At 38.1% G+C, this 19,054-nt stretch overlaps 1 protein-coding gene across 2 annotated transcripts in view; it reads right to left on the reverse strand.

Moving 5' to 3' along the window:
* The window catches only part of PPP2R2C (protein phosphatase 2 regulatory subunit Bgamma), a gene marked incomplete at its 5' end in the record, with an annotated part of 144,565 nt that overhangs the window by 99,245 nt on the left and 26,266 nt on the right, over nucleotides 1–19,054 (reverse strand). Inside the window, one exon of one of the 2 annotated variants that reach the window (XM_082282445.1) lies at nucleotides 18,725–18,811. The exons of the other annotated variant lie outside the window; for it this stretch is intronic. Coding sequence (XP_082138571.1) covers nucleotides 18,725–18,811 — 87 coding nt within the window. The remainder of the gene's footprint in view (nucleotides 1–18,724; nucleotides 18,812–19,054) is intronic. 2 annotated transcript variants of the gene reach the window in all.

Consider the following 19,054-nt stretch of genomic DNA (forward strand, 5'->3'; position numbering starts at 1 on the left):
TCCTCACATTAGTGTGCCTTTGGCAAAAAGAGACAAAAAGCAATCATGGAGTTACTAGATTAGTTTTGCAGCAATGGAGAACTGTCATGTGTCAGATGCTCATGATCTAGACAGCAAAGCAAGAATGAGCTCCAACAGTGTAAGATTTGCAGTATGGTTATTTTAAAACAAAGGACAGCAGAAACCAAAAGGCATCCAAAAAGAGCTCTCTGCCACAAATGAACTCGGACAGGCCAAGAACAGAAAACACAGTGAGAGAACAATGAGCAAGTACATGAATGATGTGATACATAAAACTGTTCAGCTATCAGTAGCTAGTCATGGAGCAATGCATTAGCTGTTTCCTTGCCAGTTTCAAATGAGCAAATAACAACTAATTTATATTTGCAAGGCCTTCTCTTTTGCTTTTTCCATGTCACTAGGAAAATAATCAAACTGGCCCATGCAACTGTGTCTTATTAAAGGCGTGGAAAAGAGGAAAAAAAAATTTCGGATTATCATGAACTGCCCTGCATTCAACATTAATTCCCTTCTTCAACTTCCTATCAACAAGAAAGCAATAAACACTACAAACAAATCTGTATTCAGACATCAGGTAAAAGAAACCAATAGTTCAAGTATTATGTCATTTTGTTGACAAAAAGAAGAGCATACCTAGAAGTCTCACACCCGATGACCTCTATTTCTTCAGTTCTTCCTGCATCTCTCTCAGCATCTGCATGTTTTTGTAGGTTTTCCGCTGGTTGAGCCAGTGTAGGTGTATGCCATGTAACAGAACATGCATGGCACTGTAAAACACTGAGCAGAATTCCAATGGAGTCAAACTTGTAGTACAGCCATATTATGCTGCTGATGCCTCTTCTTAAACTTGAATCAGCAATTAAAGGTGTTCTTCTAAATCCATTTGCATGTTTTTCAGAATGTCTGCTACTGCAGTTTGCCATAGAGTGAAGACTCAGAAAGGATCCACCATAATGCTGATTTTTAGTGATGAACTACCCATTGCAAAAATTTGGTTAAAAAAATATTCCATACTCTTAATTTTAAAAATATGAAAATACATACCAAATAAATAAATGCAACACAACAGTAATAGCATCAAGCTCAGGCTGTGTATTTACACCTGAAATATGTACGCTCCATATGCTGATTTAGGATACTCAGAAGAACATTAACAATCATAGATCCTGTTTATAAAAGCAAATGCCCTCAAGCAATGAATACTGGATCCCCATGATCAAAGTTCTACTGTCAGTGTCACAGGATTCAGTACTACCTTTTCTAAACAAATGGGTCAGATGAACAATTAACCATAATTTTAGAAAGTCAATCACAGCCCTTCAAATGTAAGAACTTTTCTTGTAAGTTTGCTTTTGGAAAGGTCGTCTTATTCTGCTGACATCTGGGTTTTTATGATGAATGCTAGAGTCCTCCTGCACAGTAACAAAGAAACACGTTTGTATAAAATAACTGACCAAAGGACATTGTGCACTGTCTAGAAACTAAGCATTACATTTTTACCTGGGCCTTATGCCTGCATATGTGGAGAAAAAAATTTGTGCCCAGCATAAATGCCTACTTCTACATCTACTTAGACACAGCTGTTGCACAATCTAATATGTTGACTTATCTGTAAACAAAAATGTGTGTCCTTATGAAAAATCCATCAAGTGTCTCATTTTTGTCTTATCCTGATTAACTAAATGAAGTCTGCAAGCCTTTATCAAAACCTGTACGTGTAGAAAGTACACCTACAAGACAGTCAATGCACAGGGGTTGATTACTAAAATTAAGTACCAGCACTGAAAAACACAAGCATTTCAGTGCAAGATTACTAAGACAGTAAGTGGAATCAAAGTCTCCACTGCCTAGTTTGAAAATTACTATTATTATTCTTATGGAAAATTAAGATTAAAAGAAGATAAACAGAAGAAAACCTGTTTTTAAATAATTATTTTATTTACATTTCATTGTGAAACAACTATTCTTTATTACATGCTTGCTGTCACTTCCCACTTGGCGTCTGTACCAATATTGCTTTTAATAGCATTTCATTCACAGCTGAACCTTTGGGGGGTGGGGGGAGGCACTGTTAGTAGATACAAAACCCCCTGTTGTTCTGGTCTGTGGCTAAGAAAACTTTTAATTAAAAACTGAAAGCAACAGTACTGAGCTGCTCAAATGTAATCACAGCAATGGAGTAACCACAAAGGTGGAATTCTTAGTAAATAAGTGCTTCATGCTTGGCTGTATGTTTACCCCATACACAACAGAGAGAAAAACCTGAAATGTTTCAAGTCAGTCCTTCCACAAAGAAAAAATTCCGAAGAAGAAGAGCAGAGAAGGAGGAGTAAAGTTGTTTTAAAACAGAATGTAGCAACAAGCTTGATACTTTTAAATTACAGAGCATTTGAAACCTACATTATAGGACTCCTTTAGTCACATAGTTTCACTGTTTGGAAGCTTCTTGATCATCTTGCTCATTCAAGTCCTTCTCCCTACTAACATCATACATAATGAGACATCATATGTCTCATTTTCGACCATCAAAACAGAGAATAAAGCCATGTGACCCAACCATCATTTGGTGCTGTCTTCTGGTCCTTGATGAAAATGCTATCATGAGAGGAAAAAAACCCAATGAATATGTTTACTTAAGTCTTAGGGAAGTCTTAGCAAAGATATTTCTGGTGTTGAGGGAACACGACACAGAAGGAGGCTCAGGAAGAGTCTCACCAAGACCAGTTGTTCACAACTTCTGCCTGAGTGTATTTCTCAGAACCATCCTTGTCAGAGCAAGGCAGTGGGTGGTGAAGGGATGAAGTTGGGAATGCATAACTACTTGCATTATTTATATATTTTTCTCTCAGAGTGGTTAAAAAAGCCTCACTGCTGTTTTAACCCAAGCCAAGGAGTTATGTTCCCAAGCAGATGTGCAGACGGAAGACCAATAGACAACTGCTGTCATTGGTCGCCTTCTTCAGACCAGAGCCCGGCTCCAAGTGCTGATGCATCCAAGAAAACCCAATCACATGTAAATGACTGCAGTCCCTTGATCTTTCTGAAATGATGTGGTTCACCCTCTGGCTGCGGATATAGGGTTTTGCAGTATTAATCCCCACTAATGTAATGTAACAATACCACTGGAGTATATGTACATTTTGATAACAGCGTATGAAGAAGCACAAACTGTGTTACAAAAATCCAAGTACGATAAGAATATTCATATTTGCACACTTTAAACCTTCAAGGAACTTGACAAGTTTAATTCTCCAATTAAAGTCAGAGACACCGCAGTTTTCTAGATTTCATATCAAGTGCTGAGATAACAAACATGCCAAAATTAAAATGCAAAGGGAAGACTTCAACTCACAGAATCTCTGAATAGTATGGACTGAAAGGACCTTGAAGAAGATCATCTAGTTCCAACCACTTACCACGGCCAGGGACACCTTCCACTAGACTAGGTTGCTCAGGCCCCTATCCCTGTCTTCAAATGCTTCAAAGGGATGAGGCAACCACAACTTCTAGGGGCAACCTATTTTAGTGTTTCACCACCCCCACAGAGAATAATTTCTTCCTCATATTCAATTTAAACCTTCCCTCTTTCATTTTAAGGCCATTCCCCCTTGTCCTGTCAATATATACCCCCGCTAGAAGTCCCTCTCCAGCTCCCTTGCAGCCCCTTCAGGTACTGGAAGGGCACAATGAGGTCACCCCAGAGCCTTCTTTTTCCAGGCTGAACAACCTCAATTTTCTCAGCCTTTCCTCACAGAAGAGGTGCTTCAGCCCTCTGATCATCTTTGGGTGTCTAAGTCACCTAGCACACTGCTCTGCTAACTCAAAGACCCCAGCAGTCTCAAATACAAGTTGTGGGTGCATGTTTCCAAACAAAATTTTTCACAATTGATTCCTACATAAGCCCAAACTTCCAGGCTGCAGCTAGACAGACCTTTCTCAGGTGTACACTGTCAACTCCTGCCCATAAATCTTGGAGGGTGGTGCCATATCTGCTTCTGAAAAAATAATGTTTCTCAAAGTTTACCATCAAATGGATCTACAATGAATTATCAGTGATCTCTCAGTCCTGTGTCTCTGCAGGCAGCCAACCTCACATAAGGAGTGCTGCTAAGCTAGTTATTTTTGCTTTCTCTTCATTTCACTCATTTGTTGTAGGGAATTTATTCAAAGTTAATGAATCAGTCCAAAATTCTTCATGCATATTTCAGTGTTTTTCAAAACAAGAAACCAACATTTTAGAAATGGGCATAAATCTTGTATTCAGTCAGGCATGACCATGCTTGAGTTGTCCTGCAGTAATACACTAACAACAAGCCTTCCTGACTACCAGACTTGATAATCGTAATTCCTTCCTAACAAGGCTTTCAGTGAGACTTTATTATTCAGAGACAGCCTGAGATGAATAGATTCACTGTATTTCACCACAAAGCTGCATTTTTTTGAGGTATCTCCATACAGAAATCTCAATGAAGTCAAAAGGAAGTTTTTTATAGACATAGGCATTTTAAACACTGACAAAACCCTCACTTCTCAATACGTTAAAATAAGCTGCCACTCAAAATTTTGCAAAATACAGTGAAGTGCTAACTGGTTTTCTGGGAGCAGCCATGAAAAGAGATCTGTGTATTCTAATCCCACAAAATGCAGTTCAGGGAGGGGATAAAAATCATTACCAACAGATGAATTTCACAACTTCATTCCTCCAAAATAGCCATCTGAATTGGCAAGAGGGGTGATTTCTGAGGTACTTCATTTCCACATGTTTTCCATAATAAAGTTTACGTTTCAAATACCTGTTTTATTCACCAAACTGCTTTACTCCTCCCATCACAAAGCACTTGACTTTCCAAGTGCTTTTCTTTATACACATATTGTGACCACTGTGAGAAAGTTATTTCATGCACTAATGTGCAAAAGGGTTGGCAATTCAGCCATTGTTTTAGCAGAACAGACTAGCACAAAACCTTTGACACAGTACTCCATTGTGGGCCAGTGCCATAAGGTACAGTGTGGACTGTGCACTGCAAAACAAGAATTTCCACCAAGCTAACACAATATTCTCTATTATCTTAGAAAAATAATCTTGCAATCTGGTTCTTTTGCTAATAGCAGAAACAGTAGCTATGACATGTGCAGAAGCAGTAGAGGCCAAGCTAGTATTTTTTTAAAGCCACCTGCTGATGTTGATAGTGATCTGGAAACATACACTACATACTATGGTTTCTGTTCTAGGCATACTAATTCAATAACAGAGGGCAGGATATTATATCAGAAATATTTTCTTTAAAGATGTGTCTAAGAAGCCAATTTCTCCAACTTGAGCTTTAGTACACAGTCAGTAGGAATCTGTGTATTGCTGCAAGGATTAATGAAAGAGTGAATTTGACATTTACACAAATTGATTTCTGCATACAGTTAAGCTCTAATACTGTTACCAACACAAAGCACACCTTAAAAGCACACCTTAAAAGCAAAACCCAACATGACAACCCACAAAGAACATCATAAAAACACCCCCAGAACATATCTCCTCAATAAAGTAAATTTTCAGCTCAATCTAAATATAGTCTTCAGTTTAAAAAGATAAGTGTTTCACATTAGAGACAATGCTAACAAAACAGCAGAATTTTTCTATTTCTAGTAGGACTGTCTGTTTCCAAAGAAGAGAAGCTGTATTTATTTTGAAACCCACATTCCTATTGCAATTAGCAATGACTCTAGAAGCATATAGTAAAAAAAAGGACTAATCAAGGTATTGATCAAAATAGGATTTGATGGAAACTATACACGAAATCTGAACTAAAAAAAGAAAATCATAAAAAGAAAGCACAAGTGAAATAAAAAAAAAATCATCATCATCTTCATTACTAGCTTAGTTTTATTTAGTAGTCTGCAGCACAATACCCATTTTTTAACCCATTTGCTTTCCTTAAGTTTTAGCTGAAGGTCTAAATGAAGCATGTAATACATACAGAGTATTTTCTCATTTGCTTTAACATTAATTTTCAAGACAATGTTGAAAAGCTGAATTTATGCCCAGCTGTGGTTTTTATAACCAACTAAGAGAAATTTAGTTTGTATGCTAGAGCAACTGTGGAAATCAATTCTTAATCTATGACCTTGCTTACCACAGCTTGAAGCCTTGCAATAAATAAATGCCTTGAGCCACACGTAAGAAACATTTGGTGAATCAGAGACAAATAACACAAACCTATATGTGTATATATAGTATTAGAAAGGTCATATAAAATACAATATAAGCTTTTTTCTTGCTCTAACATAGTAATGTTTGAAAGGCAGGACCAGGCAATTGTCTGCATTAATATCCAGGTGAACAGTCACAAGTACCTATTTTCTTTTCAAATTACAGTGTTCATCCTTTTAGAGGACTTCTTGTAGCCCACCTTTTTTTTAGTGTGAAAAATGCTATAATGCTTAGAAATCTCTGAAAAATATCTATTTTCTTTGTCCTAGCATATGCAAACTCTTTCTCTAAAGCACATTTAAGCTTCCTTGTGAACACTGTGCAGCATTTCATCACCAACAACAGGAAAACACATGCCAGAGCTCATGTGTTAACCTGCACTTAGTCACAATTACCCTCTTTTATAAGCTGAATCTCTCAAATCCTCATCCCATATGGTATTATTTCTCACTGGAGTACAAGCTAAAAGAAAAAAGAACCTATAGTAATGTCTCACCACTAAAATTCAAAAATAAATCCTGTAAACAAACCTGTTCCTCCTTAAAAACACACCTTCCATTCTTCATGTATTTGATTGACTGTAGATTTTAAAATCAAGCAGTACAACATAGTGCTAGTTCAGCTAATTTCCCTCTCTTGATTGTCTCCTTCCTGAAACACTGAAATTCAAATGTGACTGTGACTGACACTCCTTTTGAGATTAGCATGGCATTATTAGTTTGCACAGCAGGTGGCCAAAGTAACTGCTGGAAAGGTTTCCTTTATTTTAACCCTAAAGGATGTAATCTAATACAAAACGAAAGAATTTGGAGGCTCACAATTACCCTTGAATTGGAATTGTACAAAGAAACCAAAGCAGAAAGACTGTTTTCTTTAAATAAGAGTTGCAGTCAAGGTAGATCATTAGGTCCTTTCTTATGTTACATTTTCACAGATCCTGGGACGCTTGATATGCAGAAGAAAAGCTAGACTTACACTGAAATTATCAGGCTCATCCTACTTCGTTCTACCTACGAGCATAGGCACACCTAATTAACATCCACAAAACTTCTCAGGAGACTTCTGAACTTCTGTCCTCAATGTATGGATTTATTCCACTCTAAGGGCAACTCTTACAAGTATGATGCCAAGTATTTATTGGTCAGAACTGATGCCAGGAAATAGAGAAACTTTCCAATGGAACACAATGGTTTTCATACTGAAAAATAAGCTGTGTTTGCACCTACCCCAGAAGAAACTACTCTTACCAACAGCTAAAGAGCAGGAGGAAGTACAATCTCGTGCATGCTTTTCTCAAAAGCAGGAATTTTAGCTTGGCAGTGACTTTTTAATACCTAGCTAGAGTGATACACTCTCATTTCGAACGGAAGCCTCTCAGGTAACAGCAGCATTCTGCAGATATAAAAGCACATGCAGGTCTCAAATTCCCAAATATTTTGAATATGACACTAACTAACAGAGATCTCCACAGTGGTTTATGGGAACAGGAAGCTCTCAGCATGGCCACTGCAGAAGCGGGGAAGCCCACACAGCCTTCCTGGGTGGCCACCAGCTGCACAGCCTGCAGTCCCTCACCAAACTGAGACCCACAGCACTGTGCAGCAGTCACTACCAACTCTCTACCCAGCTCCACCTGCTATGTCCTGTCGGGCATTTTAAATTAGTCTCCATGTTACAGTCTTAAAGGCAGTTTGTTCTAACTGCAGGAGAGTTGCTTGGTGTATTAATTTGCATTGGCAGAAACTACTTCCCCCCTAACAAACAACAAATTTATGTTACAATCTGTAGCTGTTTATAACCAATGACCCTTACAAAACAAGTTAAGATTTAATATTTGTGAAACAAAGCAAAGTACTCACTGATGGCTTTGTATCAGCATAAATGACTAATTAATTTAATCAGGAAGCTCAAAAGATAATGAACTTGATTTATTATAAACACAGGGGCTTGCCCTCTTATAAAAATGACTTGCTCTGCAGTTCACGACATATTGATTTATGGCACTACTTATAATTCTCTTATTTTTAAATTTGATAGTGGGTGAAAAATGAATTAAAAGTAAACTGGAAAAATACACATTCCCAGTGTAACTTTACTCAATTCCACAGCAATACTCATACATTATGTATATCCCAGTATTTCCACCAACAGTAAAAATACAAAACTATCTGAAAAACATGCAGTGAGTAAAAGATTCATTTGGTCAAGATTACAGAAAGAGTAATCTTTGGCTTTCTCCTACACGACCCCTCATTATTTAGTGATACCTGACATCTGTTGCTGAGACCAGCTGAACACAATTCAAATCCGGTCTATCCAGGAATAACTGAGAGAGTCATAAAAAAATCTCTGAGGATAGATTATGAATCAATTACGGCTTAGAATTCCACCAGAGAGAGAGAGGGAGAGACTGAGTCTGTCTGGAATCTGGTAGACGAGAAAATAACATCTTTGCAGAAAAGCCACTTTGGAGAGCACTTTGCTCTGTCCTGACCCCTGCACCATCAGTCCTTTACCTCACTGAAGGGCCATTTGTGGACAGAGAGCACTTAAAGCATGTCAGGTCCCCATGACAAGGTTTACAGATTTACTGCATTACATTCAAACTACACAATACAGTGATAAATTTTACTGTGCATATCTTTTAAATAAACATTAAAACATTCATGTCAAATCTACCTACACTAAGATTAAAATGGTTAGGACTGTCACCCATGTGAAGTCCTTTAAGTTTCTCCAAAGAAAATGACTGCCATAAGTTTTCTCTTTCTGCATATTTATGTTGCAGATTTTTGAGGAACCCTCAGGTGCATTTCTATGTATTTTGCTGAAATGTCTTTCATAACTCACTGGTAACCAGCAAAGTTCTCGGGCTTATCTTAAGTTTTTTGAGTAATCACTGGAGTGCCAGGGTATTCAAGGGCACTGTTACACAACTGAGTATAAGTACAGTTTCTCAATTATTATTATTGCATCGTTATTTGCAGAAAATAATTACAAAGGGCAATGTGAAAATATACTGAATGTGAAGAATGTTTTCAGGGACTAGACGATCAGCTCAGTCTACATTCAACTCTGGAGTTCAGCTAAAACAAACCATATTCCTCAGGGCACTGCAACAAATGGATTATCATAAAACAAAGACACTTGGCAGCAAGGTTCCTATTACAGCTGCTTCTTGTGCTGACCAGTCACCATGACCTCATGTTCCCCTGTTTTAATACACCCTCACACTGTCTCTTTCTTGTCTCATACTTAACACTACATTCCTCTGGGCAGAAACCACCTCCCTGTGTGTTTACAGAACCAGCTGTGCCTAGTGAATCAGTGCTATCACAGTTTAAATAACAGGAATGATATGCATCTGATTCTGGTTTAGGGAAGAGTTGAACAACACATTCAATTAAGTCTCTGCATTATCAAAGGCCATGGAAATCTTTATTCTTGAGGTGAGGATTTTTCATATTGTATTGTCATTTTGGTATCTTCTTTCTACCTTTTTCAACCTGAAAAAAATTTAGTCACCCATCAGTTCTGATATCTTTGCAATTATTACCACAACCACATCAAATGCGAGCAAGAGTAGTATTTTCACCAGCACTTCTGTAAAATAATCTCTTATTTATCTCCAGCATTTCTTCCAAACCTTGTGGCACAGAGTGGAAGTCCCAGAATCCAGACTGGAATTCCGAAATTTGAAAGATATCCATCACAAGATTGCTAAAAAATACCTGCTTTGGTCCATGAGAGGCACACAGGACCAACCTCTGCTCTATTCTGTAACCACTCACTGATGACCAGATACCAAACCCCACTTCTGCAAAGCTCCAGAAAACCACCTGCTACTGCAGTAATTATAGTAAATATAAAGACCAGAAGGTATGGGATACATACCAATGTAAGACACAGTATCATCAGGCTTGGTTAGCTCAGTTAGCTCTGATAGCCTGTGAGAAGTCCGGGAGTTACTTATCCAATGTCACACTACAATCATGGTTGTCTGAAACTGCAGACATAATTTTTAAGGACCACTGATTAAGATAGGTTATCTTCTTTGTTGGATTTTTAACTCATGTAAATGCCTTACAAATAAAGGTGCCCTCATTCTATGAAGTGAACCATCTGGAGTTCTTTTTTTTTTTAATCCACAGTGTTAGAGGTCAGGCAGAGAAAAAGAGTTCAGGGGAGGATTTGGAACAACTAAAAAGGAATGAGAAATATGAGTCTAAAAAGAATTAATACAAAAGAGGAATCCTTATCTGCAAAATGAGGTTCAGCTATTTTACACAAAAAGAAACCATTACTAAATAAGAAACTAAATACAAATTCGCTGGTTAAATCTGGGTTAATGTGCTCATTCTGGCTGGGGTAATTTTCTTCACAGTAGCTAGTATAACGCTATGTTTTGGATTTGTGCTGAACACAGGGTTGATAATACAGAGATGTTTCTATTATTGCTGAGCAGGGCTTACACAGAGCCAGGGTCTCTTCTGCTTTTGGTATGGCCACTCTGACAAGGAAGTGGGGGGTGCATGGGAAGTTGGGAGGAGACACAGCCAGGACAGGTGACCCAAAGTGACCAAAGGGATATTCCAGACCATGTGACATCATGCTCAGTACACAAAGTGGGGGAAAAAAGAGGAAGGGGGGCGGACATTTGGAATGATGATGTTTGTCTTCCCAAGTTACTGTTACATGTGATGGGCCCTGCTCTCCAGGAGATGGCTGAACACCTGCCTGCCCATGGGAAGCAGTGAATTAATTCTTTGTTTTGCTTTGCTTGTGTGCGTGGTTTTTGCTTTCCCTATTAAACTGTCTTTATCTCAACCTATGAGTTTTCCAGCTTTCACCCTTCCAGTTCTTTCCCTGATCCTGCTTGTGGGGGACTGAGTGAGCAGCAGCCTGGGGCTTGGCTGCCAGAGGGGGTGAAACCACAACAGTTCTATACAGAACTATTATGGCAGTGAGAGTAGTGCTACAGAGCAACATTTACTGGCAACCTGAAGATCATCCCAACCTGCAAAAATGTCTTAATTGTGCTATCTTCAGAAGGAAATGTTTTAGACAAAAAAATTATATTAAAGCTTATATTTTAAAAGGTACTTCTGTTATTGCAGCAGTAAGACTGGAAACTCACTCTCCCAGGCATTTATTTTTGTAACAAACATTTAATTTCATATTTGGTTGTGTTTGAAAACTCTCATGGAAAGCTAAGCACTCTGCTCTGCTGCTACTGTGATCTCTGACACAAAAAATGATATCTCAGAAATGGTATCACTGAAAATGATAGCTCAGGTTCACTAGCAGGCTTGTTCTGCTGAGCTCAGCAAGAGAGAAAGGCTGCCTGGTATCAGTCACTCCTAGAGGCTATTCTGACTTGCACTTGCTGGCAAAAGTCCTTCAAGGACCATCTGCCAGCCAGAACAGTGGGGGGCGGGGGGGGAATCATTCATGTGCACACTCAGGTACTGCCAAGTCCTTCCCAATTCTCAAAAACTTCTAACAGTAGAAGCTACCACAAGCAATATTTAAGATGTCAGTATGCCAGTTTTTTCTTCTGTGGAATCCTCAGTATAGAAGCACTCCACAAAAAGAGACAAAGAGGTTACATAGAAAGAGGAGAAGAAAACTGAACAGGAAAAAGAATTTATCTTTTATGCTCAGAATATTACGGTTATGGTCACAGGACCATGGTCAACATTATCAAGCACTGCAGGATAACTATACTGAAAAGATACATCTCAAAAGGCTTATTGGAAAGGCAGGGGGACACATCAAATATACACAAAAAATGTTTGCACAATAAGCTCATATCCTCAAAATTGCTGATACAGGTCTATTTATTTAACCTATTACTATAAAAACACATAATAATCCCAAAGCATTCAAAACAGGAAATGCATAGCCGCTTATGTTCCAATAAGAGAACATTCTGTTTCCCTCAATCAGATTTAAAGACGCAGATCAAAGAGAAAACATCTAAAATTAAATGCAAAACCTTATTCTGATTTGAGAAAAGAAAAAAAAATCATACTGCAAATACATAGATATATACCCTTTAAATAGATGTACATACATACATATTGCAAAGTTAAGAGATTAATTGGTTTAGCCTGTCCTGTTATGTGTACCCATTCCATGCTTCCAGTTTTATTTTTCTGTAAATGCGCCCTTGAAGGCATCAGCTTATATAGAAGGGCAACAGCTGTTCAGCTCTTGGCATGATTAGGATTTTCTCCCTCTATGGTATTGGACAAAGAGCATGGTGATCCTAAATGAGCACACCCTACAGCTTTACTATTAAAGCCTTCTCTTCCTTCCCACCATGAATCTCTGTTGCTATCCCACTATTCATCACACACTTTAAGTGACACCTAGCATTTAGATTATACTGAGTCTTAGACACAGCCTATGGAACAAACACACTTGAAATTAGTAATACTGACTTCAGTGAAATGTTTGGTTTCATACCACAGTGCTCTCTGCCCTCTAGCACAGTACCAGATCTTTTAAAAGAGTGAGCAATGACAGAGGTTTTTCCCTATCATCAAATCTTCAGTTTAGGTTTTATGTTTACTTGGCTCATGGAAAGAAAGAAAGAAAGAAAGAAAGAAAGAAAGAAAGAGACATACTTGGCTGTCCAGATGAAGCACAGTGTAACTGGTGACACACTGTAGACAATGTAAAACAAGTTCCTGCTCTGCAAGGAAAATTCCAAGCTAACCAGTAAGCCCCAGTCAGGTGAGAAGTAGATCTGCTTGCTGACATTGTTTATAAATCTCTCCAGGATGGGAGAGGCTTTAGTTTTGTTTTACAGTGGCTTTTGCTGATCTGTTGATATCAGTCACACTTCCACTCTCATTTTCATGCAGCTCTACAGCCAATTCCCTGAAACACTGGTTCAGCTTTTTTTTTTTGCACATTGATACTACAAAACTGATTCTGTGAACAGGGAAGATGTTTTCTGTACCTAACATTAACACAGTAGCATTTTCTTTATTCAGGTCTTCTTCCTGTGAAGGGAAGTCACCGGCAGGATCAATGTGTGGAATAGATCTCTGTGACACAGCCTTATCTCTTAGCAGAGTTTCAGCACACAGACTCTATGTTACCAAGCTAACAGCATAAGCAAACGAGTACAGATATTAGGAAGAAAAATACCATCATTAGGAAGGCATTAGAAAATAATGTGGTGCTCTATCAGCACCACAGATTAAAAAATTTTATTACTTGCAGGCAAGGCTCAACTCAATTTGCTTCCCAGCTTCCTTTACCTTGTGAAGTGTTCAGCTCAAAATCAGCATGAGATCTACTCAGAACTTGTGTCAGATTCCAGTCCAAGTTACAAGAAAACACACACTTGCACCATCTCCAGCAACAGAGATTACTCCTCACAAGAAATCCCTATACACTTACTAAGAGGTTCAAGGGTAAAGGCAGCAGGTTCACAGTGCACTTGTCACAGTCACTGCACTGTGAGCTGTAAAACCAGGAAAGGCAAAGTGCACAGGCCATAACATCAGTTTTCTTCTGCACAAGCATTTAGCCAAGAGGGTATTTTATGGGGAGATGCAGAAGAAAGCAGGGGGAGGGAAGGGAGAAGCAGCATCAGCATTAATCTAGCGGCACCCACCCTACAAAGGCCCCAAAGGTCTCCCAGTATGCTCTGCACTATCAGGGACAGCACAGCCCATCAGCCACCAGGCAGGAGTGGGGCATGAGACAGCACTGAATCAATTACTTTGAATCAGACCTTCAAACTATTGCCAACCACTCAGAACTTGGGAGCCAAACCTCAATTTAGTACAAACACAAGAAATAAAACCAACCTAAAATCCTAAGAGAAACACAACCCCAACACCTATTTACAATTGAAGCTTCCTTTCCAATTACACATCAATTCTTCTGAATGTTTTTCATAATTCTGGAGGTTAAAGAATACTGTCCCACTGTGCTCTACCTGACATAAATATGCAGTCTTTACTCCAGCACTCTTACAAAATGAAGTAAACTAGCACAGAGACTCTTTTCTCACAGACCAACAATGTTGGTACAAACACTAGTAAAAAACCCCTCAGAATTTAAAAAAAAAGAAAAAAAAAAAAAAAAGGCAATTGCTACCCAGAATAAATGTAATTCTTAAGTTATCTCCACTGCTTCCATCTTAAAGAACAAACAGGACACTGCTCTTCCAACCTGGTCACAAACAGCCAAAATACATTTTTTATTCTTTCCTACTCAATTATCAAATTAAGCTTTTTTTTCTTTTGACAAACCACAGAGCAATATAAATGGCACGAGGTCATTCAGCACTTAACACACAGATAGGATCTGATAGACTGTTACAGCAAAACCTCTAAATTCCAGCTAACAACTCAGCTTGTAAGAACAAATCAGTTTTCTGGGATTTTAATCACTAGGGTTTTTTTCATTACAGATTAATAAAAATTAAGGGATTGATTAAAATTTAAGTGCTTTTTAAGATGCATCTGTCCTTTAAAACAAATTACGCTTTTTCCTGAAGCATATTCTTAATTTTTTTAAAAAAGAACACATTTCCTAATTTGCTTCATCTCCCTATAAGAGTCTAGAGTATTTGATCAAGCAAAAGAAAACCTACAAAAATCCACAGCCTCCTGGCACAACAACCATTAAAGTGCACGAGAAATTCACTATCAGTTCCAAATGCAGAGTAGATGAGCTTAAGAAAGAAACTGCAAACAGTATTTAAGTGCAAACAAACCTTCCTTTTTCCCCAGAAAATCTCAAGATGCTAGGGTCTCAGTATTTACTAATTTTTCATTTGCTGCATACTAAAGTAGAAAAAACTTACAGAAAATTTAGATTTCATCAGCCTCAATACCCTTGAGCTGTTAGATCTCATCAGTCTTCCTAGGAATCAAAAAATGACAAAACCAAAAACCATGGGGTTTTGTAGTTGATTTGATAGTTTGACTTTGTGAAAACTCACCTCATTTTTGAGTCAGGATTTTACGGGATGCAGAGCATGATGGTTACCTGTGTCATCATTATGATAATCAGATGGCATTCTCTTAAGGCTCCTGAAAGAGGATTTACATTCTCTATCACCTTTTCATTTTCTGTCTGCATATCTCATCCCTGTGTATGCAGCAATTTTTTGGTTGAACTGTTTTCAACATCTGAGTTCAAATACTCTGCTACAAGATTAAAGGTGACACTCTCAAAAGCAATTTCAATAGGCCTAAATTTTCTAGGCACTCAAAAGAAAATAATTAAATGGGTGAAATTGTTATTGTGGGACTTGGGGGACTATTTGCTTGTTTTTTCCTTGCACAGGGTCTGCTACAAATACATACTACCTGCATTACTGGAATATCCAAAGACTTAGGCAGGGTCAGCTTTATGTGTGCACAGAAAAATATATTACCCGCCCTGTAAGAGCTCACAGCAATGGTTCTGCAATGAGTTCCATGTGTGGCAACACTTAAACCTTTACAGATGCCATAGTATTGCTGTAAAATACTAAACAAATTTAAAACCAAGCATTTTTCATGTACTCTGTTATACAGATTGATAATGGTATCTTGTGGCAAACTGGACTAAAACTGTGAACCCAAAGACTAATAGAGGGTAAAAAACTTAGTCCTTCATGAAACCCAAAGAGACACGTGACAAATCCCTTCCTACAATCCCAATAATTCTAAACAGTAACATGATAGAAGCCTGTGAAAACTATAAGTCTATGAAATCTGTTGCACAGCCTGATAGTTGAGCAATGAGATTTCATTTCTGGTAACTTTGGTACTTTAGCCTCCCTTTTACTTACAGATGCCAGTGGCATAACATTTTGATTAGAAGGCATTTCCTTCTGCTGTATCTCAGTAATTTATTTTTAGAAGTCCATTGCTGACACATAAAGCATGTCTAAGTGCCTCAAAAAACCACTTCCTTTTGAACAATCTAACATTACACAGTTCCTTCCAGATCATCACACACAGACTAATGAATTCCACCCTAGCTCCAAACCTGCTAGGGAAATGCTTTTCAAGATGTATCTCCAGAAGACTGGGAATAGGCAAAGTCCCTTCTGGTTCTATTATAAACACACCTATATTATCTTCACAGACTGAAAGTCAAAAAAGGACCAACATTTTAGCCTGAGGGTTTCCCAACTATGCAAAGACCACACATTATTCAATGTGAACCAAAAATGTTTCTTATTCCTTGTTTGCAACCTCTGTCTCTGACACTCTGACACTTGATCCAAAATTCTGACTATGTCCCTTAAACTCTCTTATCTAGTGGTTGGTGAAAAAAATGAGATTGTAAACTGAGCCTGAAGCCTCAAACCAATTTACTGCATCTTCAGGAAAATATTTATGTACCCTCTTGAAAGACTGGTTTAACCTTCCTCTACTCTCAGTCCCTGGGAAGAAGCTCTGAGAGGCTATACAATCACTAGGATATAACTGGAGGTAAAGACAAGTTGATAAGGTGGAAGCTCTTAAGACAGGGATCTGTAACTATGAACGTAATGCCAAAGCCTCTTCTCATGTAAGCAATCACAGTAGAAACAACAGATTTGTGTAAGGAAAGACTCCAGGATCAAGGAGTTCTGGGATGCTCTGGGCCATGTGCTGGTTTACAAGTGCGCTACTTTAGATCACCACTACTCAGTGTAAATATGCAGAAAAAAATCAGACTCTGCATTAATTAGTAGTCACAGAAAAAAGATGCAGAGACAGAAAAATGAATATGGTATGAATAAATACTGTGTGAAGAAAACAGGCTCCATGACCATTCTTTTGTGTTTTACTGAAAATGTATTTTTGTACTTGAATTTAAAATAAAGTCTTTTATAAAAAAGGTTTAATTGTGACAAGGTATATAATTATCTTCAAAGTTTTACATGGCAGAGAGGGAGGTTTGAGCTGAAATTCTGGACTTCAGTATGTGGGAGGCCAACCCCAGACCTCTCTACAGCTTTGTCAACATCAGTAAAAGATTAGAAATCTGTACTGCACTCAAAAGAGCTGAAAAAAAAAAATCCACATGATTTATTGGCACCATAAAAAGATTAAGTAAGGTGACTTACTAGTAAATATCCTAAGGCCATGTATTGTCATGACAAGGATCCTCAAAATTGTTCTCCACTTTATGGACCAGTCTCAAATGACTTCTCAACAGGACTTTGTCATTAATTTTAATTATGAAAGAAGTCAATATCCCCTGCCTGACAAAATTTTTAAAAAAATTAAAAGTTGGGAACTGTTTTAGCTGTATATGGAATGAATACTATTCTGACTCATATCCTTTAAAGAAAAAAAATTAAGAAATCCCTTCAGGAAGTCTAGTTTGACTAGGAAAATTAACTCTTCTTACTTTATGATCTTGTGGAAACAGACAGGAACAACACTAAGTTTATACAATTACTGAATTGTACAATGACCTCTTGTTATCATACCTGTTTACAAACAGCCATAGAAACAGAGTTAAACAAACTTAAGGGCCTACACTACAAATGACATTCAAGTCATTGCAAATCCTTCACTCAGCAATTGAAACTAAAAAAGTAATCCCCATGACCTAACAGGCTTGCTAAGCCTTTGTTTCCCATTTTCTCAGATTTATTTCAGTATTTAAGAGATGTAAATTTGAATGAAAACAGAACACTTCTCACTGTATTTCAAGTAGCTAGTACTTAAGTAACTCCTGGAATGTATAGGAGAATTCATTTTCCAAACTGGTAAGCATTCATTAGTTTTGCTCTGAAAACTTGCATCAGTCATTAATTCCTCTCACACAATTTATCACATATTTCTGGTTTGGATGACAACTATCTATTGTAACTGCAATACATACTCTTTATTTTCATATACTGTAGAATGTTGCATGTCTAGCTTTAGATAGGCAGATTTCATTAATAGTAAAATTATCTAAAAACGAACATTAGTTTACCAGCTTAATTGATGTTAATATCTAAATTACATAGTGATTATGAAAAGAGAAATGGTTAAGATATGGTTTTGCAAAAGAAACCTAATCATTCATTTAGATACTGGAAACCAACACACACTTTCTTATCAATTTCTGGTGCATTTCAAAGCATGCCTCCTGGGCTAGTGCCCTGCAGCTCCTCTTGCACACATAGCTGCCACCAGTAACTATTCTTCTGTACCACATTTACAACCAGGCTGCATTCAGTTATTCACATGCCACTTCAGAGACGTGTACATAAGCACTGACAAAGTCTTTAACAACAAAACAGTGCAAAAAGAAAAAAATATACAGGTGCCATCCAACCACAAAGAAATATCAAAATGTGACAGCAGTCAAGCAGAATAATGCAACCTCAACTAATCCAGCCCACGCTGCTTTATGATACATAAACTGATTATCTTAAAGACTGGTGGTTCACTCAAGACAAGGGGTCAGCCTCCATCCAACAGCCTGTCCTGCAGGAACCACTGCCCTGCAGCAGTCTCTGCACAGACAGAGACTCTTCCTCCCACTCACCTCCAGAAGTGACTTCTTCAGAACTGGGCTGAGGAACATTGGCAGGACAGTGTGGGGAAGCTTGCATTGCTGCCGCCCTTGCTATACCTGTCCTGTGGAGAAATAGAGGACTTAATTTCCAGGGCTGTCAGACAGCACCTTCCACATTACAAGTGATGGAAAAAGAAATTAATTTGAAAATGCCCGATTTGAGTGAGTACATTTTGGGGTTTGGTGAAGAACCCCCAGTTCCTACTGAAGTATTTGGATTATTTTCACATCTTCTGTGCAGCTCCGTTTGCAGCAAGCTGGATTCTTTGGTTCATGAGCTGATGACGCTCTTGCCAGTTA

The sequence above is a fragment of the Coloeus monedula genome (genome assembly GCF_965178545.1).
Source record: "Coloeus monedula genome assembly, chromosome: 5".
NCBI classification, from domain to species: domain Eukaryota; kingdom Metazoa; phylum Chordata; class Aves; order Passeriformes; family Corvidae; genus Coloeus; species Coloeus monedula.